Source organism: Morone saxatilis, unplaced genomic scaffold (assembly GCF_004916995.1).
Source record: "Morone saxatilis isolate NCDOM2014 unplaced genomic scaffold, NCSU_SB_2.0 Contig23, whole genome shotgun sequence".
NCBI classification, from domain to species: Eukaryota; Metazoa; Chordata; class Actinopteri; family Moronidae; genus Morone; species Morone saxatilis.
In genome coordinates this window covers 13,108,675-13,129,988 of record NW_023339796.1, presented here as the reverse complement: position 1 = coordinate 13,129,988, position 21,314 = coordinate 13,108,675, and the positions used below count along the sequence as shown (strand labels likewise).

Genomic DNA, 21,314 nt, shown 5'->3' with positions numbered 1-21,314 from the left:
GCAACAACAACAGTAGCAACAACTACACTAATACACTAATGAACATGAAGATGATGACGACGACAGCAGCAACGATGGGGGACAGCGAGCAGCGACAACAGCAACAACATCATTAGAAATAGCACCTCATTGAAAATAATAACAACTAACATAAAAAACTATAAATAAGTGTATAGATTGCAATGCTACTCATTTTTGTCAGCAAATATAGTTTATCTATCTTTAAACCTCAGTGATAAACAAAATTAGATAGAAATGGGTTAAAAGTTAAAACTAAAAGTGGCAAGAGGTCCTTTATTGTTTTCTGAGGCAGACATGGCACTGGCTGGCCTTGCGTCGCTGTTGGTCAGCTGCCTTGATAGTTCCAGGGCTCGGGGTGATAAACTGCTCTCTCTGACCAACCGTAGTCAGCCAAAAACTGTAGAGGTTGGCAAAGTAGTGACAGGAACCACGCCCACCCTGGCACTCGATGAAGGGGTGAGTCCGGAAATCCTTAAGGCAGCTACCAGAGGAACTCAGAGACTGGCCACCGCCCTCATCACCTGCCCCTGTGTGCTGAAGAGAAAAAGGGCAGCCGGTACACAGTCGGTAAGTTAATAGCATTTTTATAATAACAAAATCAAGCTTTTTATCACACTCACCAGGAGCAAGGAATACCCAGTCCACAGACTCCTCCAGCCAGGTGGGCATGCAGGGACAGTGTGATCCTGGCTGTGAATAGCCACAGCAGGTGAAACTGTCTCGCACACCACACAGCGGCTGATGTGGGAGCTGATCTCCTGGCCGAAGAGTGGCATCATGGGTATGGGAGCGGTGGTGGAGAGCCAATAGGATTTGTCGTTGCGACTAGAGTAATGGCAGGCAGCTTTGTTGCAGTAGGAGAAAGGCATGGTGGAGAATACAGGGAGGCAGGAGCCAGCCTGGCCTACAGGGAGAAGAGGTAAAAGAAGATACACAGGAAGAAAAGTTATTTGTCAACCCCTTGAACAAATTAATTCAACTAAACAGAAGTACAACTTTAGGCTGACCCTTACCCAGATCTTGAGTGTGAGCCTTCTCTTGTCCTTCCAAGTAGACCAGACTGTAGCCCACCCAGAGCTGACTGTTGCCTTCAGGGCACCGTGGCACCTGAACTGACTGGCTGTGGATAACCAGAAGGAAGCCTGACCTCAATGCCCCTCTATGCCCTGGCTCACCTGGATCACCGACTGGACCTGGGATACCTGGAGGATGGAACGGTTGAACAAGTAGCAAGTGGGTGACATGGAGGGAGGATAAGAGCAAGGAAGAGATGACAGAAAGATGAAATTACCTATTTATTGGCTGTCAATTATTTTATTTGTTACTGTGAAGGACCAATATTGTATCCAGATGTTAATAGATAAACTCAGTGTCTCTATAAGGAGACTACAAGATGTCTGGCAATTATCAGTCCTGTGGAGTTTCTTGTCTTTTATTTTGACCATACGGCCACAATCTCAGTCCTAATTTAAACAATACAAATACTGGGATTGTTACATGTCTGATTACTCACCTTGAGATCCGGTAAATCCTTGCTGACCAACATCCCCTGGGTCTCCAACAGGGCCATCAAGACCAGGAGGACCTGGTTGGCCAGGGAAGCCAACAGACCCTACAGGACCCTTGTCTCCTGGAACACACAGAACAGACACATACAGACAACAGATTTTTTTTTCAGAAACAGACAAGAAAATGTACACATACACATATACATACACAGAAACTGTATTAAGACTTTCTTGCCTTTACGTCCTGGAGTCCCAGGAGGACCCACATCACCAGGGAATCCCACAGATCCTGGGTGACCATGTGGTCCTGGGAGTCCGCGAGGAGACAACCCTGGGCGTCCACTGATGGAATCCCCAAGAGCACCTTTGGGACCTAGAAAAGAACATAAAACATTGATGGATGTACTGTAGTAATATATACCACAATATTTCATCAGTGTTGAATAAATGAGAATACATTTTAAACTAATAAAAGTGAAACCGAAAATTTAAAGAATATTAAGAAAATTAATATTATTTATTTTTTATATTAAATTAAAATGTATACACACACCAGAGACGTACCTCCCTCTCCCGTGTCACTGTCTACTGTTCTACAGTCGAGTAAAGGCAATATATAAAATAATATACAGTATATGTGTATTCATAAAACTATCAGCATATCTCTTCCTACAGTGCCACTCACCTGGGTTTCCAGCTGGGCCAGTTACTCCCTTGCGGCCTGTAGCCCCAGGAGCACCTTTCTGACCTCTGGGTCCTGGAGGACCCCTGGGACCAGAAGGACCTCTTTCACCTATGCAGCAACATTTAGAGTTAATTCAAGTGTATGACAACACTGTAAATACTAATGTTAGCAATTTTGCCCTGTAATGTACCTTTTGGTCCTGGAAAGCCTGGGTAGCCCTGAAATCCAGGAGGTCCTCTGAGGCCCTTATCTCCCTTATGACCGGGTAACCCAGGGAAGCCAATTAGGCCTGGGTCTCCTTTGCAGAAGATGCTGCTGCCTGGAGGGCCTGGTGCCCCAGGATGACCTAAAATCCCAGTTGTGGACAGAAAAAAAGCATGTATATCCACAGTTAAACATGAATGTGTGCACAAAAAATGTACCATCCTAAATGTGACCATGCAAACACTGAGATGACCATAGACAAACATGTATATATATATATAAATAGTAACACACACACCTGGGGGTCCTGGAGGTCCTTCATATCCTTCCTCTCCCCAGGCTCCTGGTAAAGGCATGTGGCATTCTTTGCCAGGGTAACCAGGTTCACCTGAGAAGCCGGGAAAACCTGAGGAAAGAAACACAGAAAAGCTTAATACTTTATCTCAAATAATACTATATAGAGAAATGGAACAGTATCCATACTCAGCAGTGCTACAGAGTGCTAAATGATAATAAAACCACAATATGATCTGAGTGATCATAACAGATAACAGGTTGAATGGTAAGAAATCATAACAGACATAATACCTCTGTCGCCAGGTGGGCCCCTTTGGCCTTTATAGCCAGGAGAAGTGTCTCCTGGAGGACCACGGTGGCCCTTGAGACCTTTGACTCCAGGAAATCCGTGTGGTCCTGGAGGGCCTGGGATATCTAGGCCTTGAAATGATAAACCAATACATTTAAGTGATAAAGTAAAATATCTACCGACATATACTGACCAATATACTGACTGTATTTAGTAAATGAAATTACACTAATTTATTTACTTTGACTCTTGCATTTTTGTGTATGATTTAAGGGAACGTTATGGGGTTCAGCTGAACTTCAACATTTCTCTTTTAGAATTTGTAAATCCAAAGTACACTTATAGCATTAACTATATATATAATATACTATATGAACAAAAAATCTATACTAACAGATACACCATAAAAGTCAAGTAGAGAAATGATGATAAACTTTTTCCCTCTTACCACTTCCTTTTATTCCTTTTGGACCTGTAAGCCCATCAAGTCCATGCAGACCTGGTGGTCCAGGGGGTCCTAACATAAAATCAAAATACAGCATAAGAATACTCCTGTGTTGGGAACACTCAAAAGCATTTTCCCTTTAGCATATCACCTGGATTTGTTTTTTCTTTTTCCACGTGTCTTCTGACATTTTACAACAACAGAAGATAAGCACATCCCTCATTATGAATTTGTCCACATGCAAACGGCTGCATTTCTGACTTTTTATTGGCAGCAACATTTTAGAACCCCTTTGACACTGAACTTAGGCAAAGATACAAGCCAATACAAATAACATAGTAGACACTTCCAATGTGTGTACCCTGCCTATCCAGTGACAGGAGGAACCTGTTGTTATGTTAGTACCTGGAGGCCCATTTGGTCCAGGTGGGCCTGGTGGTCCCAGACCCCCATGATCGCCTGGAACACCTGGAAAACCTGGAGTACCATATTCACCACGAGGCCCAGGGAATCCTGTATAGACACAGACATAAAAAAGCTGAAAATTCTGAATTTTATTTTAATTTGAAGAAAGTGGAAAACTGGAACTGATTTATTGCTATTGAATGACACTTGATGTACCTTTATGTACGTTTGTATTAAGGTGTAAGTCAGCTTTGTGAGATAACAAATTACCCTGGTTACTGACACGTCATTAGATTTTTTTTCTGTGATGATATACAACTGCGAGGGTTCTTATTCTTCTCCTGAATCTGACCATAAGCTAGCATTCAAAAAGCAACTTTAAAGCCAATCATCAGCAGTGTTCCTTCATTTATCCATTTAAAATGATTGCTGCAGTATATTTGTTCTCTCATTCAAATCTTCGAATCTCGAAATCACCTGGTTCTCCTAATCTTCCTGGTTCCCCGGGAATGCCTGGTCGTCCAGGGGGTCCTGACCTTCCCTGGGGTCCTGGGTCTCCTTGATCTCCTGCAGGCCCTCTGGGTGCTCATGAGAATTATTTTGTGGATATAAATTTATTTCCAGTTACTACTCATGGTATACAGATTAGATGATATATATAGATACAATTTCTTCTAGTCACTCCTCATCATTTGAAGCAATTTCTAAGTAGGTCCTCTGTTCTGTGAGGAATTTTCTCAACTTACTATTCAGTCCACCCTCCCCTGGCAATCCTTTGGGTCCAGGCGGACCAGGTTGTCCATACGACTCTCCTGGCTCACCTGGAACAGATTTGGACAGGTTTAATCAGGTTCAACCGCATTACAAAGAATTTCAAGAACTAACGTTAAATCCTGAAATTTGCATGTATTATAACAATTTATCATATTGTGTTTGATAAGCCAAACACAATTGTAAATGATTCAATCTGCTGTGGATCCACGTTCCGGTTTATGAACCTTTTTCTCCATGACATGAAATACCTGAAATGCTACTTCAGAATCAGCTAAAACACAAGACCACTCTCTCTTTTGACTCACCCTTAGTCCCTGGAAATCCCGGTAAACCTGGGATACCCGAATGACCTCCATGCCCTGGATCTCCCTTTAACAAACATCAACAAATTCAAATTATATCAAATGTATTATATATGTTTTGGGTTTGCCCCAAATTAACATATTTGTGGCGATCTATATTCAAATTCTTTTCTGATGTGCTATAAATATCCATAGAACCTATTTGGCAATAAGCAGAACATAGGCAATCTATGACTAGCCCTAAACTTAATCCAAGCCATAGTGGTACAAGTAGTGGCATCCTGGCACAAAGTCATGTAATGCCTGTGCACAAATTGGTGGAATCATCCAGTGCGTCCAGTGACTACTATTTTTCAGTGTTCTTGGGTATCTACTGGGTAGATATTACAAAAACTGAGCACAGACACAGCCAGCTGTCTCTAAAATTAAGTAGACATTAAATTAGGTTAATTGTGTACCAGATCTCCACCATGTCCAGGATATCCCCTTGGACCAGGGAAACCTTTGATTCCAGGGTACCCAAGAGGTCCGGGCAATCCTCTCCTGCCTGGAGCACCAGTGGTGCCTTTAAACCCTGGTAGACCAGGCCATCCATTAGGCCCTGGATTACCTGGATCTCCACTTGGGCCTTTTGAGCCTGTGAACAACAAAACAAAATAGAAATGATGTAGTCCTTAGCTGGTTATCATAATCGTCTTTGTACTGAAGTAAATGAGAATTTTTTTAAATTAAAAAAATAAGTTATTTATACAATATTTAGTTCATTAATACTGCAGTTAACAACTATTTTGCTATGTAAATACATAGTTGAGTAAAGGTGCCCTGAGCAGAGAATGACGTCACACTTCCTCTCCCTGTTTTGATCCCCAAGCATTATTTACATCTCAGGCCTGGCTGTGCGTGCATGTTAGTGTTATGTTCTCTGTGTGGACTTTGAAGATAGGGACTGAAATGGTTTCTTTTCACATCTACCTCTGTGAAGTAAAGATTTATTTTGACCAGACCAGATGATTGTTGGAAAGACTGTGAAAAGACTATCAAAGATGGTTTTGGTGAGTTTTATTTTTTTTCCTTCTACTTTGAATCGGGTTACAATGTTATGATGATATGTGAGATAAAAATGTTTGGCTATGGAGTTTGGTGGTAAGCGATAGTGATATTAACAGCTGTTTCTGGTTAAACAAAAGGTCTATCTCTTTAAGGATCATTTCCATATTGTTGTCAGACATTTTGAATAATGATCTGAGCCTGTAGAAAACAAGCACTTTTAGTGGACGCAATTCAACAGGGGCAAGGATTATGTTTCAGCTATCGAAGCCCATTTTGCAAATATTGCTGATTTGCTTTTTTGGTCTCAGATGCTGCGCTTTAGTGCAAATTTTGTATAAATAACTTTTAAAAAGGTGTATAAGTGAAGTGACAGCTCAATTGCCTGCAGGCCCATGTTGTCCAGGTTGCCCCTTTCTTCCTGGAAATCCTTTTGGGCCTTTTGTTACATTCAAGATCAGTGATGGTCCTGGTGGTCCTGGTGGTCCTGGTGGACCGGGTAAACCTGGATGGACCACAGAGTTCAGATGAAATGTTTGCCAACCTGATTCATAAAGTGCAAGTGCAATTCAATAACCTGAACAGAAGATAAAATATGCTATCTTATCTTTCTGCCTTCCTCATTCTTCCTTACCTAGTGTTTTACCTGTGTAGCCACTACTGTAGCTGTATTCAGCCCATCTGTTTGAACTATTGTGGACAATTTTGTCAAGGCCAAGTGGACTGCAACTATCTTATTTATGCTATTTTTATAGGTTTACGCTTCTGAGCGGTGGCATCAATAACTGCCATGATTTAAGTATACATTCATATTGACTGAATAGAATATTTAATGTCTTACAATGTATTTGTGATATTATGTAATATTTCTATATAAAATGTGCAGGATGTATTTTGCTATGCTAGCTTCACGTCTGAAACTGAAAAAGTGTACAGGTACAGACATCTTTGATATTTTCAAATTTTGATACAGTGATTAAAACATACAGGCCACAGAAACATGGTATATATGTATACAGAGACTTACCTTTATAGCCAGGCACTCCTGGGTCTCCTGTGTCACCTGGGTGACCATCAAAGCCTCTCTCTCCCTGTTTACCTCTGGGTCCCGGAGGTCCAGGAGGACCGGGTAAACCTCTGGCCCCAGCCCTGCCAGGATACCCCCTTTCACCTAGATGAATTGAAAGATGGTTTCATTTCAACCAGGACAGACTAGTTTAGGGGTATGGGGCATATGTATATACAGTAAACAATATGGATAAAACATAGAGTTTTGTGTAGTTGGTCAGTGACACTGCTCTTGCTTGAAGTGTGATGCTGGTTGTGGTGGGAAATGTGGTGATTAGATGTTGGAAGGGTCTGGAAACAGTGTATACAGAAGTACAGGTACAGATGATGACTTAATGTGGACTGGCCACTAGCTCCTATATGTGATTGAGATAGAAGATGCAGTTTTAGGCTTAGCTGACTGGATGGTGTAAACAAGCACCTGTCAGATTCAACCTGGAAAAGATTTTAAATGATCAAATAAAAACATAATGCTTTTCACAGAAGTTTCTTATCGAGACAGGCTAGTGGTTCACCTTTCTGTCCTGGCCCGCCGTTTATCCCAGGATCTCCTGAGGCGCCAGTGGTGCCTCTAGGTCCAGCTGTGCCTGGCACACCAGAAGGGCCAGGGACACCTATTGGACCCCTCTGTCCATGACCAGGTGGACCTATATCTCCCTTAAAACCCTTCTGACCAGGGTTGCCTGTGCAATATTAGAAAATTCAATGAGATAACTACTGTCTATTCATGGATAGTTAGATGGTGGCCTCACAACAAAATATTCAGGAATTTATCATCAATTTATCAACATTTTTAAGGGATATTCTGACATCCAGAATAACCACATTTCATCTATATGCTGTGTTCACCTGGTATTCCACTCAGTCCAGGGTTTCCTGGAGGTCCTGGAGGACCTGGAGTTCCACTTAGTTCACATAAAGTGCAGGGTGGGCCTGGGGGACCAGTGTCTCCAGCATCACCATTTTCTCCTGGCTCTCCTTTATAACCTGGTGGTCCAGGTTGGCCTTGTATGCCTGTAATTCAGAGGCACCAATGATCAACCAATTCCAATGTATAGTAAAGAATGTAAAGTGCACTGTAACTGTTCAGTGTGACACAGGCCACATTAACTAAAGCCCAAGTTTTTAAGTGGGTTGTTTGTGTTAACCTATATAAATGAACACTTACCCGGAGAACCTGGGCTTCCAGGAATACCAGGAAGTCCATTTGGCCCCACAGCCCCAGGGCGGCCAGGTGGGCCAGTAGCACCTGGCCTGGCGGAGAAGACATCTCCTGGGGCACCCTTAATGCCTTGGGGTCCTGGTAACCCAGGAGGGCCTTGAGGGCCATCCAGAATAATTCCACTGGGACCAGGGTCACCTGGATCCCCATTTAAACCTGGAGGTCCTTTTACAAATAAGAGAGACCTATAAACAACCCTCTTTATTGTATGATTAATTCATTATTAACTGACAATTTCCATGCAGTGTGGATGCTTGATGATCCAAAAGCGTGAGGTTGGGTCCTCCAATAAAGATACATCTGGAAAAAATTGTGTATAATTTTTGACAACATTTTAAAAAGTCATTACCTGGCGGTCCAATCCCTCCAGTTTCACTGTCATCTCCCTTCATGCCTTTAGGACCTGGGTGTCCCAGAACTCCTGGGAGACCGTCTCGTCCTGGATCACCTGGAATCCCTACAAGGGGCCAAAGAAAAATTAAGTTGGCTTGCAATATGGACTGACAATGTCTCAAGTCTCATAAACAATATTTCTTTCATGACACGTGGCTTATTATGAGCAACCAATTCTGCTAACTGCAGGGCCAATTTGATCAAACTCTTACTTATCTCCAAACTTCAGAAGAGACAATAATCATGGCACTTAGACTTGTAGCAATGTAGCACCTTTGACAAATAGATGTGATATATATAGCCCCTGGATGCAGTGAAGATATTTTTTAGATATCATGTGTAACACCGGTAAAACTTACCTGGTGAACCTGGCTCGCCCTTAGGACCAGGTGATCCAATCTCAATTTCATGACAACATTGCTCAATATCACCTGGTGACACAAATACAACATGTCGTTTGAGCTGTGGGAGGGTGGGAAGGGGCGTATTAGCACCTACTGAGAATCCCTGAATTTAACCCAGTCTCTGACCTGGGGGGCCTGGTCGTCCAGGGATTCCTGGGGGGCCAGGATATCCCTGATTTCCTTTAGGTCCAAGTACCCCCTTTGGGCCTGGATAACCAGGACCTGGGGAGCCTACAAGCCCTGGAAAACCTTTGGGTCCAGAAACACCAGGGTAACCTTTTGGACCAGGAAATCCTGCATATCCAGTACCCTGCAAATTGTATGTATTGTACCTTTTTTTACATGTACATTAACCAGGTAAAATTTAAAGATTCATACCATATATTCCATAAGTTATATTTATAGTACTTAAAATGTACACACTCACCGGTAGTCCAGGGTCTCCCATAGGGCCAGGGGGGCCATCGCTTCCTGGCCTACCTGTTGCTCCAGGAGGACCAGAAGGTCCATGGACTCCTTGGTCACCCTTGGCACCTTTCAACAACAAAAAGTAAATGTTGACGTTCATGTATAAAACAAAGATTTTTGTTTTCTTATTTGACAAAAAGCATAAAGTTACCAAGTTAAACATAAAAAATAATAATATCTCTGTAGACTGTTTAAAATACCTAAAAGACAACACCATATGTTGGTATAACAATAATTTGTATAGTTCAGGTTGGGCTTCAATAGGTGCTCACCTTTAACACCTGCCACGAAATAGTCACCCTTTTGACCCTTCTGTCCTTTTAAACCAGGAATTCCTTGAAAGCCCTGCAAGAAAACACAAATCCAATATTCCAATGTTTCTGTGGCTAAGAACAGAGTTTAAAACATGTTTCAATATGCATGCATCAAATGATACAGTTTGAGTCCTGCTGTCCTTACTTGTGGTCCTCTTTGACCCTCATCTCCTTCCAGTCCTGGGTCTCCCTTAAGTCCTTGAGTTCCTGGTAACCCTGGAGTTCCAGGATAACCAGGTGGACCAGGGGGTCCTATGCTTCCCCCACCAGACCTACATTCACACTCCCCTGCACAACCTTTAGGAGACACAGGTGGCAAAAATACTACACTCACCCACCCAAACACACTTTTTGCTATAGATATTTTTAGATTCTATCATCAGAATCAATCTCTGCTTTCGGAATCCACTAATGGATACAAAAAGTCACAGATCACCTTTAATTCCTTTGAGCCCTCTGTTTCCAGTTGATCCTTTGGGTCCTGGGTCGCCAGGGTCTCCTGGATAACCAGGCTCACAGTAATAATCTGTAAAACAACCAGCCACACACATTGGCCATTATAAGTTAAAAACTTCTGCAAGTAGTTTTAACTTTTAATTTTAATTGAAGTTGAATTAGTGGACTTTCAGAAGAAACTGAGAACTCACCTCCACATCCTGATTCGATCACATCAAGTATTTCACATACACATGCACAAACACATATACACACAAGCCAGAAGGTAAGTCCACATTCAAAGGAACATGCACAAAAACACAAACTTATAGTTCAGATAATGGAATTAGATTTGTAAAATCAACTAACACATAGGAAACTCTTTTGTGTTTAATATGAAGGAAGTGCTAGTATACCTGGAGGACCTGGGGGGCCTTTGGCACCTTTAGGTCCAAGATGTCCTTTATGTCCCTTTGGTCCAGGAAACGGATTGATTTCAAAGTGATTATACCTTCCTGGCTCTCCCTTGTAGCCCTTAGGACCAAGAGGCCCTCTTGGACCAGGCAGACCCAGCTCCTCTAGGTGTGAGAGATGATATGAAACTTCAAATAAGGTTGGATCAAGACAGACAGTTTATAACTTTGAAAACACAAACCTTTGAACAAACTATATAGGGTCAAGACCTAGTAGTCCTACAAACCAGGAATGTAATCGAGAGTTTGATTCATAGTACAATATTATCTGCTCTAACACCACATCTGTCATAAATGGTTGTGAGGTTTAAGGGAGAAAAAAGTGGACGTAAGTTGTTAAACCTGAGTAAAAGGCTGAACTGACCTGGTATTGTTAACCCTGGTGGGCCAGGAGGTCCATGCATGCCCATGAACCCAGAGTCACCTGGAAATCCAGGGGTTCCAGGATACCCGCGATCACCTTTAGGCCCTGAATAATACGAAAATAAAACCATGAAAAGGTCTACAGGTTTGAATATTCTTATACAGTAAATATGGTTGTTTAGTAGCTTAACAAAAGGGTTAAAGAAATGTAACCTACAAAAATCTGTGTATTTGAATGAAAATATGACTGAAGAGAAAATACAGATAAACACTGGAGAAGTGGCTTATGCTGCATGAGTGGTTTGAGGAGTTTCTATGGTTCATACCCTTTATAAATGATGTTTTTTTAATTTGTTGCAACAGACATAATTAAAGATGACTACATCTTACAAACACATAAAAACATAGACATAAATAAAACATAGATTCTGGACCCCACTGGAGTGGGTGTTTTACCAATATACTGTAGTTACACTGACCAAAACAATAAGACCAAGTTTGTGATTCAAGAAGTTATGTCAATATTATATTTCAAAAGTGAGAGTGCAGTCAGTGCTTTGGTCTCACCTCTGGCATCATTTCCATTGTGAAAAAGCAGTGGACCGGGGGGACCTGGATCTCCTGGGTAACCCTGTCAGATGGAAAGATGTTGGAGACCGGAACCACAAATAGAAAATGCCACTGATGTACATAATATTTCTAAAGATGAAGAAAGTGTGGTCACTGGTCTTGTCCAGTAATCCTAATGAACAACCACCAGAATGCAGCAGACAAGGAAAGATGTTTTTTCTTCACTTATTTCCTATAATGGAAGTAAGAATCCTATTTTAAAGGGAACAGAGGTATCACTGAGATGCCACCAAGCATCTGTCCTGCTGGAGAATATAGATCCATGTCATCAAAGTGCGTCCTCAAAGTTTCACTCCCAGCAGCACTCTGGGCTTTCAATATGGTGGTCCATTTTTACAAATAACTAGCTTCTGTTTGCACATGACCTGACATAAGCTTTCTAATTTTGTTCAAATTGTGATGCTGATTCCTTTGTGTTGTTCATGCTCACCTTTGGTCCAGTACTTCCAATTAGACCTGGAAGTCCTTTCTCTCCACGGAGACCCTGAAAACATATCAATGTATCAATGTAACCTAAAAAAATTGTCTAGGTATAGTAACATGAGGGAAGACATTATTATATCACAGGTGTACCTCAGGTCCTGGAGGTCCATCTCTACCAGGAAATCCTGGAAGACCCTATAGATGGAAACAATGGTGTGAATATTGTTTGTATGAATGTATTTGTCTAACAACATGCAATGTGATTTAAGTCACCTACCCGAAGTCCAGGAAAACCAAGGATTCCCTGCTCTCCTTTTATTGCCTGATTATAGTAGTCTCCTCTACCACCCTGATAAGGAGTAAAATCTAAATCAAATACCTTTTTTACTCTCAGACATACTGTCTGTCTGTAATATAAAACTCTTGCTTACCGGTATGCCATCTGGTCCACATGGTCCAGGAGGACCTATTTCTCCCTGAAAAGCAACAAAGAAAATAATTTAGGCGTGGAAAAGGCAGGGTTTGATTGAAAACCCCAAAGACATTCATCAAGTTGGATTTGTCTTCATACAGGTTTATGTAGTAGCTAAAAATGAGCAGTCTTATATAAATACAGATGAGAGCTTTGTCTTCACCTTGTAACCTTTAGGTGGAAGAAACTCTGGAGGATTTATTATGATTTCTTCTGGTCCTTGTGGGCCAGGTGCGCCTTGCTCACCCTGGAATATGGAATTAAAAGGGTAAAGACACTTGCTGGGGTTGTAAGTTGTATCCATACATAATGCACACACGTCATATAAACTTTCACACAGAAACACAGTGTTAAACCTCAATGAACAGCTGCCAAAGGCAAAAATGGTTTCTTACATCGTCACCTTTATCGCCAGCCAGTGATCCTCCAGGGTCCCCCTATGCAAGAACCAAAAATTCAGTAAGGTTTTGTGTTTGTGTGGATGTATGGTTATGTATCAAAGGGTTTTCTTTTACAGCATGCACTGGCAAAGATTGTGAAGCAGGTGACTCACTGGCAGTCCTCTCAAACCTTTAGGTCCTTCCATGCCCTGAATGGAATCACACACATATATTTTCACATATTTGTTCTTGTAATATAGACTATTACAGGTCTAATATAGTGCAGCATACTGTGCATATCCTGTAATATGGTCGTAATTATAGTCTACATAAAAAACTTGAATTAAAAAACTTTTTCACCTCATGTCCAGGAAGGCCTGGAGGGCCAGTAAAGCCTTTAGGCCCAATGTCTCCCCGTCTTCCCTGAGTTAAAAAAAAACACTTGTTAAAGAGACTGAACATAAAGTTGAGTCAACTTAACTGCAAGCAGAGCGTGTAAGATCCACGGCATTTAATCCTTGCTTTATTCATTAGCAGAATATTGCTGGGAAATACTGGTTTACTGTCAAAATAAGAAAAGAAAACATACGGGTCGACCACGTTCTCCATCTCTACCACGCTCCCCCTGTAACATAAAATGAAACAAAGACGAAGAAGATGTCAATATTTACAGACACTGTAATAGGCAAATTATTATGAAACTGCTCAAACAATTGTTTTTCAACACTTGTGAAGCCCACTCCATCATTGATCTGAGCTTCTCCAGACTAGGGGAACTTACAGGAAGTCCTGGAAGGGAAGTGTCATACAAAGGTTCTCCTTTAATTCCTTTAGGTCCAGGTATTCCCTGACGAGAAATATAAAATAATTTACATGACAGAGAATGATTGAGAACATTGCTAATATTTAAAAAAAAAAAAAAACTGCTGGTAGGAAACAGGACAGAAACTCAGGCCTCTGGTCTACATGTTCAACCACCACCCAAACCTCCACAACCTTACTTATCTTTGTGCTATTTGAATGCCACACTAAGTCCTGCATTGTCACTGAACAGAAGTTGTGCGCTGCAGAACCCCTACATTTCGTAGAAAGGCTAGAGAAGGACATCTGAAGGTCTCACTCCTGACTGAATTATGGCTGAGAGAAAATATCAGCACAGGAGTTATACTCACTGGCGGCCCATGGAGACCATCCAAACCAGGAATACCAGGGACTCCTTGTCGACCCCTTGTCCCATTACAGCCATCCACTCCTGGCAAACCGGGCTCGCCGCCTGCTCCAGGATGGCCCTGAACAATATAGTACAGTTATGGTGATGAAATTTAATTGCAAAGTATAAGAAGTCACAATTATGACCTCTTTGACTCTAGTCAAAAGTACTGCTTTACAGCATTCATGCTTCGAATAATTTTATATTACTGGTGAATTAACAACTTCATTTTTATTAAACACAAGCACTAGAGTAATGAAGAGACAGCTGCAGTAGGCATAGAAGGAAACCAGGCCCACATCTACAGTACTCCATGATGTATCCACTAGAGGGCATACCAGACACATTCTTCAGTAGCAGTCTCCAATATTGTACCTTAAATGCATGCACTTGGCAGTTACATAGTTGGAATTATTACACAAAAAAGTTTGATATTATTATGAATGAGATGGAAATATAAGTATAAAAATAAGCAAAAAGTATGTCAACCCAATGTTGAGCTATACAGGGTTCGGGATGTTGGTGCAATCCCCTCAGAGAGTTACTCACCTCTAAGGGATTATTACTCTCAGAGTAAGCTGTATGGGTTTTTCACTGAATTTGTAGATACAATTCACAACAACAGTATTTTACTCACTGGTGAGCCATCATTACCAGGAAAACCAGGAACACCAGTCTTGCCCTGAAATGTACAAAGTATGGGCACCATTCATTCATTGCAGGGTTAGATTGCATCACTGGCAATATATTATTTTGAACAGGTTTAACAATGTAGACATATTGTGATGATTAGCTATCTGCCTTGCTTTCTGTCAGTTTTAATCTTAGACACAACTATGCACATGAAGATGCACACTAACTTGGTCTCCTTTGGGCCCCGCTGGGCCATGTGATCCCTGTGCTCCCATCCTGCCTTTTTCTCCCGGTAGCCCTTCACGTCCCCATGGTCCCATTTGTCCCCGGGGGCCTTGCTGGCCTGTCTTCCCTGGAGGTCCCTACAAAGAGAAAAGTCAAAACATTAACTGAAACTGTGACACTTAGGATTAAGAACTGTTTTTTTTTCTTCAGGAACATTAAGTTATTTACGACATTTAATTCACATTTTCACTTCTATCAGCAACCAAGGAATTGCTTATTTGCACCTGGATAGTTGATTAACATAACAATAATGCTGCACTGTACTGGTTTTATCATAAAAAGCTATTAGGTGCAATATATGGTATTGGGTGCAGTATCTGTCAGATCATCAAATATAATAATTTCTAAAAAAGTAATTTTGGAGAAAAATACAATAAATCTAAATATTTTCCTTTGTTAAATATTTTTCTAATGAAGAAAATATCAACCTTACTATTGAGAGAGTAATTAATGATAACTTTCCAATACATAACAACATGAGAAGAAAGAGTCCATACCTGTGCACCTTTGACAGTAAGACACTGACATACGGAGCAGTCTCTTCCTTGACATGGCTCTGCAATCTCACCCTGAAACAACAAATAGAAACAAGCCATAAGCAGAAGAGACTCGTCATTACTGCATTTGAAAGAGACATATCCAAGCAGAGGAGATTATAGTAAGGGATCTTAAGGGCATCAGTGGGCACATCGGATAAGGTTGGAGTTTGGGCATGACTGCCATTCCTGAGAGTTTTACAACACTGAGAATCAGCCTTGAGAATCAACATATTTACTTGTGGTGACTGGACAGTACTGATAAACAAATCAGTGTTCTAACATACACTTGGGTAAATAATAAGCACTCAGACGTTGATGAGAAAGAAAGCTCACAGTTCTAATTATGCATCTTGCTGAAAAACTATTCTTTTAAGTCCACACCTCCAGATGGCAATTATTCCTCTCTCTGTGTGTGTGTGTGTGTGTGTGTGTCTGAAAGAGAGAGAGAGAGAGCGTGTGCCTATGTCTGCAGAGAGTTTTACAGTGCAGAGATGTCTGTGGCAAATATTTAGTCTCGAAGCTTACTAAATATTTGGATGAGTTTGTGCTCGTGAAATTGAGTTCCATCCCACATCTGTTGGCCCACTTTCTCTTTCGGTCCAAACTTCGTGGCTATGTCTTGCCATTGAGATTTAGTGCATAAGCTAAATTGGGAAAACTTAGTGAAGTAAAGGTACTGGCAGGTCTCCATTGCCACAGCAGCTAAACAACAAGTAGTGTTAAGCTCAGTTTAGCTTTAGCAGAGCAGAATGTGAAAGTTGGGGACTTTGGCAACACCTTTTTACTACTTATCAGTTGGACTACTTTTCCTAAATGTAACACTGCTCTCTTGGCGTTACTGCACCACCTGATGGGTGTGTGATAATAATATATATAATTAATATGTTTGAGTGTTACTTTTACATAACAAAACACCTAAATTAAAATTTAGGAACAGTTTTCTGAAAATGTGGAACTCCTAAGCTAGGTGGTAGCATTTAGCTAGCTAACATTAGGCTAATTAGGACAAGTGCGAGCCATTAGCAATTACACCAACGTTAGCGGCGGTTTACGTTAGAGCAGGCAAACACACAATGTAGCTAATTGTTTCATTCCTTCACTTTTGTTCTTGTGTTTTTGGTTCGGGTAAGTTAAGGTAAAAAAAAAAAAACCTGACCTGGAACAAGAAAAGTGTTCTACTGGCACACTAGCTTGATGCTATTTAAAGGTAGGGTAGGCAATCCTGTTCAGAAGCACGTTTTGTTATACTGGGTGAAATGGTCCCTCTGTTGTCAGAGGAATCAATAATCAAGTTGCGTTAATGTCTTCAGAAAAAGAACGAGAAAATCAGAGCTCTCTTCAGCTGCGAGGACTGAGAGAACTTCGACCAATCCGTGGGGGGGGGGGGGGACCCCCCCCGCGCCCGTTTTATTACAGGAGTTGGGATGGTTGGCAGTGAAGGTGATCCGAAGGAGCAACAAACCAATCAGATGCCTTCGTTGTTCTAGTTGCTTGCACCGCGCCGTCCGCCCCTCATGTAGCCTGTGTGCCGGTGAAACAAACAGCAACACTTCTCTGCAGACGACAGAGTTACAGGATGACAGGTTTCATGATAAGATTCTGAGCAATGCTGAGAAAAGTACGCTTCGGTACAGGTTACTTGAGAACGGCTTTTTGTGTCTGTCGCTTGAAGAAAAAGGCAAAGAAAAGAAAGCCGAGATGAAAAAGGCAGGCTAACAGAAAAGGCTCTGGATTGTAGGGCGGAGAAAGCAAGAGGGTCAAACCTAGGTTTGAAGTCAACATCGATGTAAGCTTTAAATGCACGCTCTGGATGGGAAGACCAACCTGAACAAGGAAGGGAACAGAAGAGACAACTGAAAAATGTCAGATGCACAGAAGGATTGCAATTACTCCTGATACTGCTTGAGTCAGAGTTTATACCTTCTACTTTCTATTTTTTGCTGCTTCTTTGGGTATTGTTTGTCATTTTCTATGGAAACACATAATGTAAGCTTTTCCTAAGCGTAGGCTACGTTTTGTAGGTCGTTCAACTCTAGCGTAAATGCATATGGAACGTAGCTGATAGCTCTAGCTCGTCACTCTCCTACCTTTGGCGACCTTCGATTTGTGTGCGTGTGCGCTGCGCCACGTATTGTCCAAGGGCCGCGTGAGCTTTGGTATCCGACCCACCACTGATCGGGGAGGTCTGATGGGTGACAGGGTTTATTGTTGATAGCCATGAAGCCAGCCATCCACGAGGAGTGGGCAGGGACCCCCTCGGCGTGTGGTTCGTATTCTGTGCGAAGAGCCTTGCTAGCTCTCTCGCCTAGCTTTCCAAGATATGCACCAAACCCACAAGCTTTAAGTGGAGTATCACTCTGCTTCGGTTGCTAGTTTACCCTCTTTCTTATCTACCGGCTCTCATAGCTTCGGCAAGGCCGGCTCACGCATTTTGCTCTCGTGACTCCCTGGCCCTACGTCGTCCCTTATGCTGCTCAAGCTGACTTTGCTTCTCAAGTCTCGTCGGGCTATGTCGTTGTCTCATTGACTGTTGGAGCCATCTCCTCCCCGCACGCCCCAAATTTGAAATCATCGGTTTACTATGTCCAAACGGGTCCTCGTTCAACGCAATATTGTGCAAACAGAATTTTCTGCGAGCCGAGAAAAGCTATGGGTATCGGTGGGAAATTCTGTCTGCCCGCTAGCACCTTAGATTATCGCTCGCCGCGCGTGCGAATACCACAATGGGATCTGCCTCGTGAGATGTTGGTGATGTGGTCCCGCCTGAGGGTGCTGGGATGGTCTTGCCGTAAGAGGACCGCACCTCGAGATCTTTAAGAAGTGAATTCGGAACCGATTGAATAACATGAGGCCATATCTGTTGATTGATTGGAGGGTCTTGTCAGCCACACCCATGGAAGTGCTAAGGTAGCGAGGATATCCCGGAAGATGCGTCAAGCGAGTGCGCGCACAGCGCGCGCATTCACATAGTGGCTGCGTGGCTTCGCAGAAATGCACATTGATTGGCAGCTGGACGCACGAAAAGCTCGTTTAGCGGCCTCAGACTTGCGCATATAAACCGCAACATGGGATAAGACACACCTGTGAGAGAACTGCTGGTTACAAATCGCTTCAGAATGTATGGTGAGCCTCATTAGCCACCCGCAACATCAGGGAAAACCATAACGATTGGGAGAGAGGCTGTTTGATGCTCCAGACTGTGGGTCAATTGGACACCGCAAGCATGGACACAACAAGGACCACCTGCTATGGAAGAATCCAGCATTCCAACAGCCAGCGTTACAACACGTACTTCGCAGGCTGGCTATGCTTATCAAGGTGAGAATTTGAATGAATTCCCGCATTGATACCAGATCTGGGGACAAATAGAGGTAAATGTGTTCTATTGAAAACGGGATAATCTTAGGCGTCGGCCTCTGATGAAATCCTAACCACCAAACTTCAATTAATGGGTAAATCTGCAGTCCGGCCCTCAGCGAGCAACCGGCGCCTATTTGCCAAGGCCGCTGGCTATCCAGTAGAAGGCGCAATACCTCAAATCGCAAAGGCATTATTCACCAATCAAGCAAGGTCCAATTCTTAATCTGTGCCTTCCTCATAACTGTATAAGGATTTTACCTAATAATGCATAATGGTGAAATTATAAATAAAAAACATTTTTTGAATTCATATTATTTTACTTGGATTTGTATTTGTTTTTTTGGGTTTTTGTTAATTAATAGACCTTTTGACCCTAGAATATATGTTATAGCAGTGTGTGGAATTGTGACTCATGGTTTCTGAGATTCTGATTTCTGTAATACACATACCTAGGCCTTACTGTATTATATTCGCGCAAAAATTCATATATTGCGCACATTAATTCTTGTTCCACCTAGCATTAGGGGTTGACATAAATGTTAAAACCCCACTAGATACATATGCAAAAAGACAAGAACTTCTAGCCGATATATCAGCATGTAAGCAATCGGGTGAATCACTGTGAATCCACATCAGCAATTGTCGTGCACAGTGCATAGAAAATGATAGAGTACTTATAGATCCAAGTACTATATAAATACTGCAATCCATCTCACTGCGCACGTTGCAACACTAAAAACTGACTCGAGACATTTCACAGGTCTCATTCAAAGAAACATTTAGACTTACTCAGAAAAAGACGTTGATTACTTATTGATCTATTTACCTAATCCTTATCTGGTTAGACCATATTTAATAACGCATGTGTATATGTAATTAACAGTATGGTTTATAGCTCTAAGTGTATTGTAAAACTAAAATAATAATCTTGGAGAGTAGTGCAAGTGAAAACCCAGATGGTACAACAAAGCAGTGAGCACCACTGACATTTGAACATTGAAGTTGTAACAGGAAGAGGTGTACAGATACAAGGACAGTATGTCCCTGGGCATTTATCATGCCAACATCGACGAGCCTCATCAGCTCATTCTCACAGCAGTGTAGTTCTAAAAATGTAAACATATTACATGATGACAGAAGAATCGACGAAGATGCTCAATAAGTTAACACTGTGATATTACCATGCCATAGTGTCTCAAGATTATACTTTTTACATCGGGTTTTGTGTTTTTATTGTTAACTTCGAATCTTATAGTAGTTTATCCAACCCTTATTTAACATGAGTTGTGAGGTTAAGAAATATGTATATATCATGAACTGCTCAAATAGGTCTGCTGTTGTCTGGCCAGGTTGGTTATTCTCATGTATTGTATCTTGACTGATAATATTTGGAGCAATTGGTATTAGAAATGGTTCATTGTAATTGGATTTCTCATGTCAAATTTTTGCTTATTGGTCTCATTTAAGTAAAAAATGGATTTCATAGATTAGGTTTGTGCAACATTTAAAAAGGTCGTCAATTTATTCTATTTTAAGTATGAATTAAGGTCTTTGTTGTGTTGAATTCAAATTGATGTTTAAATTGTAAACTCAAGACTAAACAAGGATAAGTCATTTAGCTGCATTGATATTAGTCTGCTGCTGCACATAAGATGGAACCTACGGGACAATATAGGAATCCACCTACTGTAGTGAATATTGTATAAAGTAGTATTATAAATTTTTAACTGTTGAGGTCTCATTAGATTTAGATCCTCCAGCTATATTCTCTCTGGATGCTCATTTTCTTCACAACCCATAAGGATGGAGGACATGTCAATTGCTAAACTACTAGTAACGTCAAATCAGGAGTGTGTGCGGTGCTTGTTGCTTGAGTTGACCTAATATTAATCTGAAATAACTCAGTGGATAATGTACATTATTGCTTATATTCTACTATTACAAACAGTATGCACAGCATATGTGAGGCAAGAATTTTATTAATTGAAAAAATTATACAGTTCTAAAAAAAAGAAGCATGGAGCAATTCAAACTTATCGCTGCTATCATTTGTAGGATTAAAAGTCTAATCAACTGGATACAAACTACATGGTATGTATGACGATTAGTATACCAACTGCATCTTACTCAATTAGTGTGTGCTCTTTGTTGTATAGGAGAAGTCATAAACTCCACCCATAGGAGAACTATCTCTAAAGAGTGTCGGAACCACACTTGAGTTATATTAGAAAACAAAAGTATGGGTGAATGACTTATCTCTCCTTC

The 21,314-nt window shown here is 41.4% G+C and overlaps 1 protein-coding gene across 1 annotated transcript; it reads right to left on the bottom strand.

The window, feature by feature from the left end:
• Window positions 1–105: 105 nt before the first annotated feature.
• On the bottom strand, window positions 106–17,920 carry LOC118334506 (collagen alpha-4(IV) chain-like). Its single transcript, XM_035670427.1, has 41 exons — window positions 17,859–17,920; window positions 15,648–15,719; window positions 15,089–15,227; window positions 14,195–14,311; window positions 13,804–13,869; window positions 13,383–13,445; window positions 13,196–13,231; window positions 13,038–13,079; window positions 12,806–12,889; window positions 12,602–12,646; window positions 12,448–12,519; window positions 12,321–12,365; window positions 12,178–12,231; window positions 11,685–11,748; window positions 11,119–11,223; window positions 10,698–10,859; window positions 10,494–10,502; window positions 10,283–10,372; window positions 9,992–10,143; window positions 9,492–9,598; window positions 9,191–9,396; window positions 9,020–9,091; window positions 8,617–8,724; window positions 8,214–8,432; window positions 7,895–8,059; window positions 7,561–7,728; window positions 7,005–7,126; window positions 5,389–5,567; window positions 4,934–4,997; window positions 4,613–4,675; window positions 4,368–4,439; window positions 3,855–3,962; window positions 3,000–3,129; window positions 2,717–2,824; window positions 2,405–2,512; window positions 2,215–2,322; window positions 1,771–1,902; window positions 1,535–1,651; window positions 1,035–1,223; window positions 642–925; window positions 106–555 (listed from the first exon to the last, which is right to left on the bottom strand). The coding sequence occupies exons 1-41, from the start codon at window positions 17,918–17,920 to the stop codon at window positions 295–297; spliced, it is 4,569 nt and encodes a 1,522-aa protein (XP_035526320.1). The 3' UTR covers window positions 106–294.
• Window positions 17,921–21,314: the final 3,394 nt, after the last annotated feature.

Coding starts and splice junctions, on each gene's coding strand:
- LOC118334506 (XM_035670427.1), bottom strand. CDS start 17,920: ATGGCTGGCTTCATGGCTATCAACAATAAACCCTGTCACCCATCAGAC. Junction 10,144..10,282: donor AGGGCTCAAAGGAATTAAAG/GTGATCTGTGAC, acceptor TGTCTCCTAAAG/GTTGTGCAGGGGAGTGTGAA. Junction 2,513..2,716: donor AGGACCTCCAGGACCCCCAG/GTGTGTGTGTTA, acceptor TCTTCTGCAAAG/GAGACCCAGGCCTAATTGGC.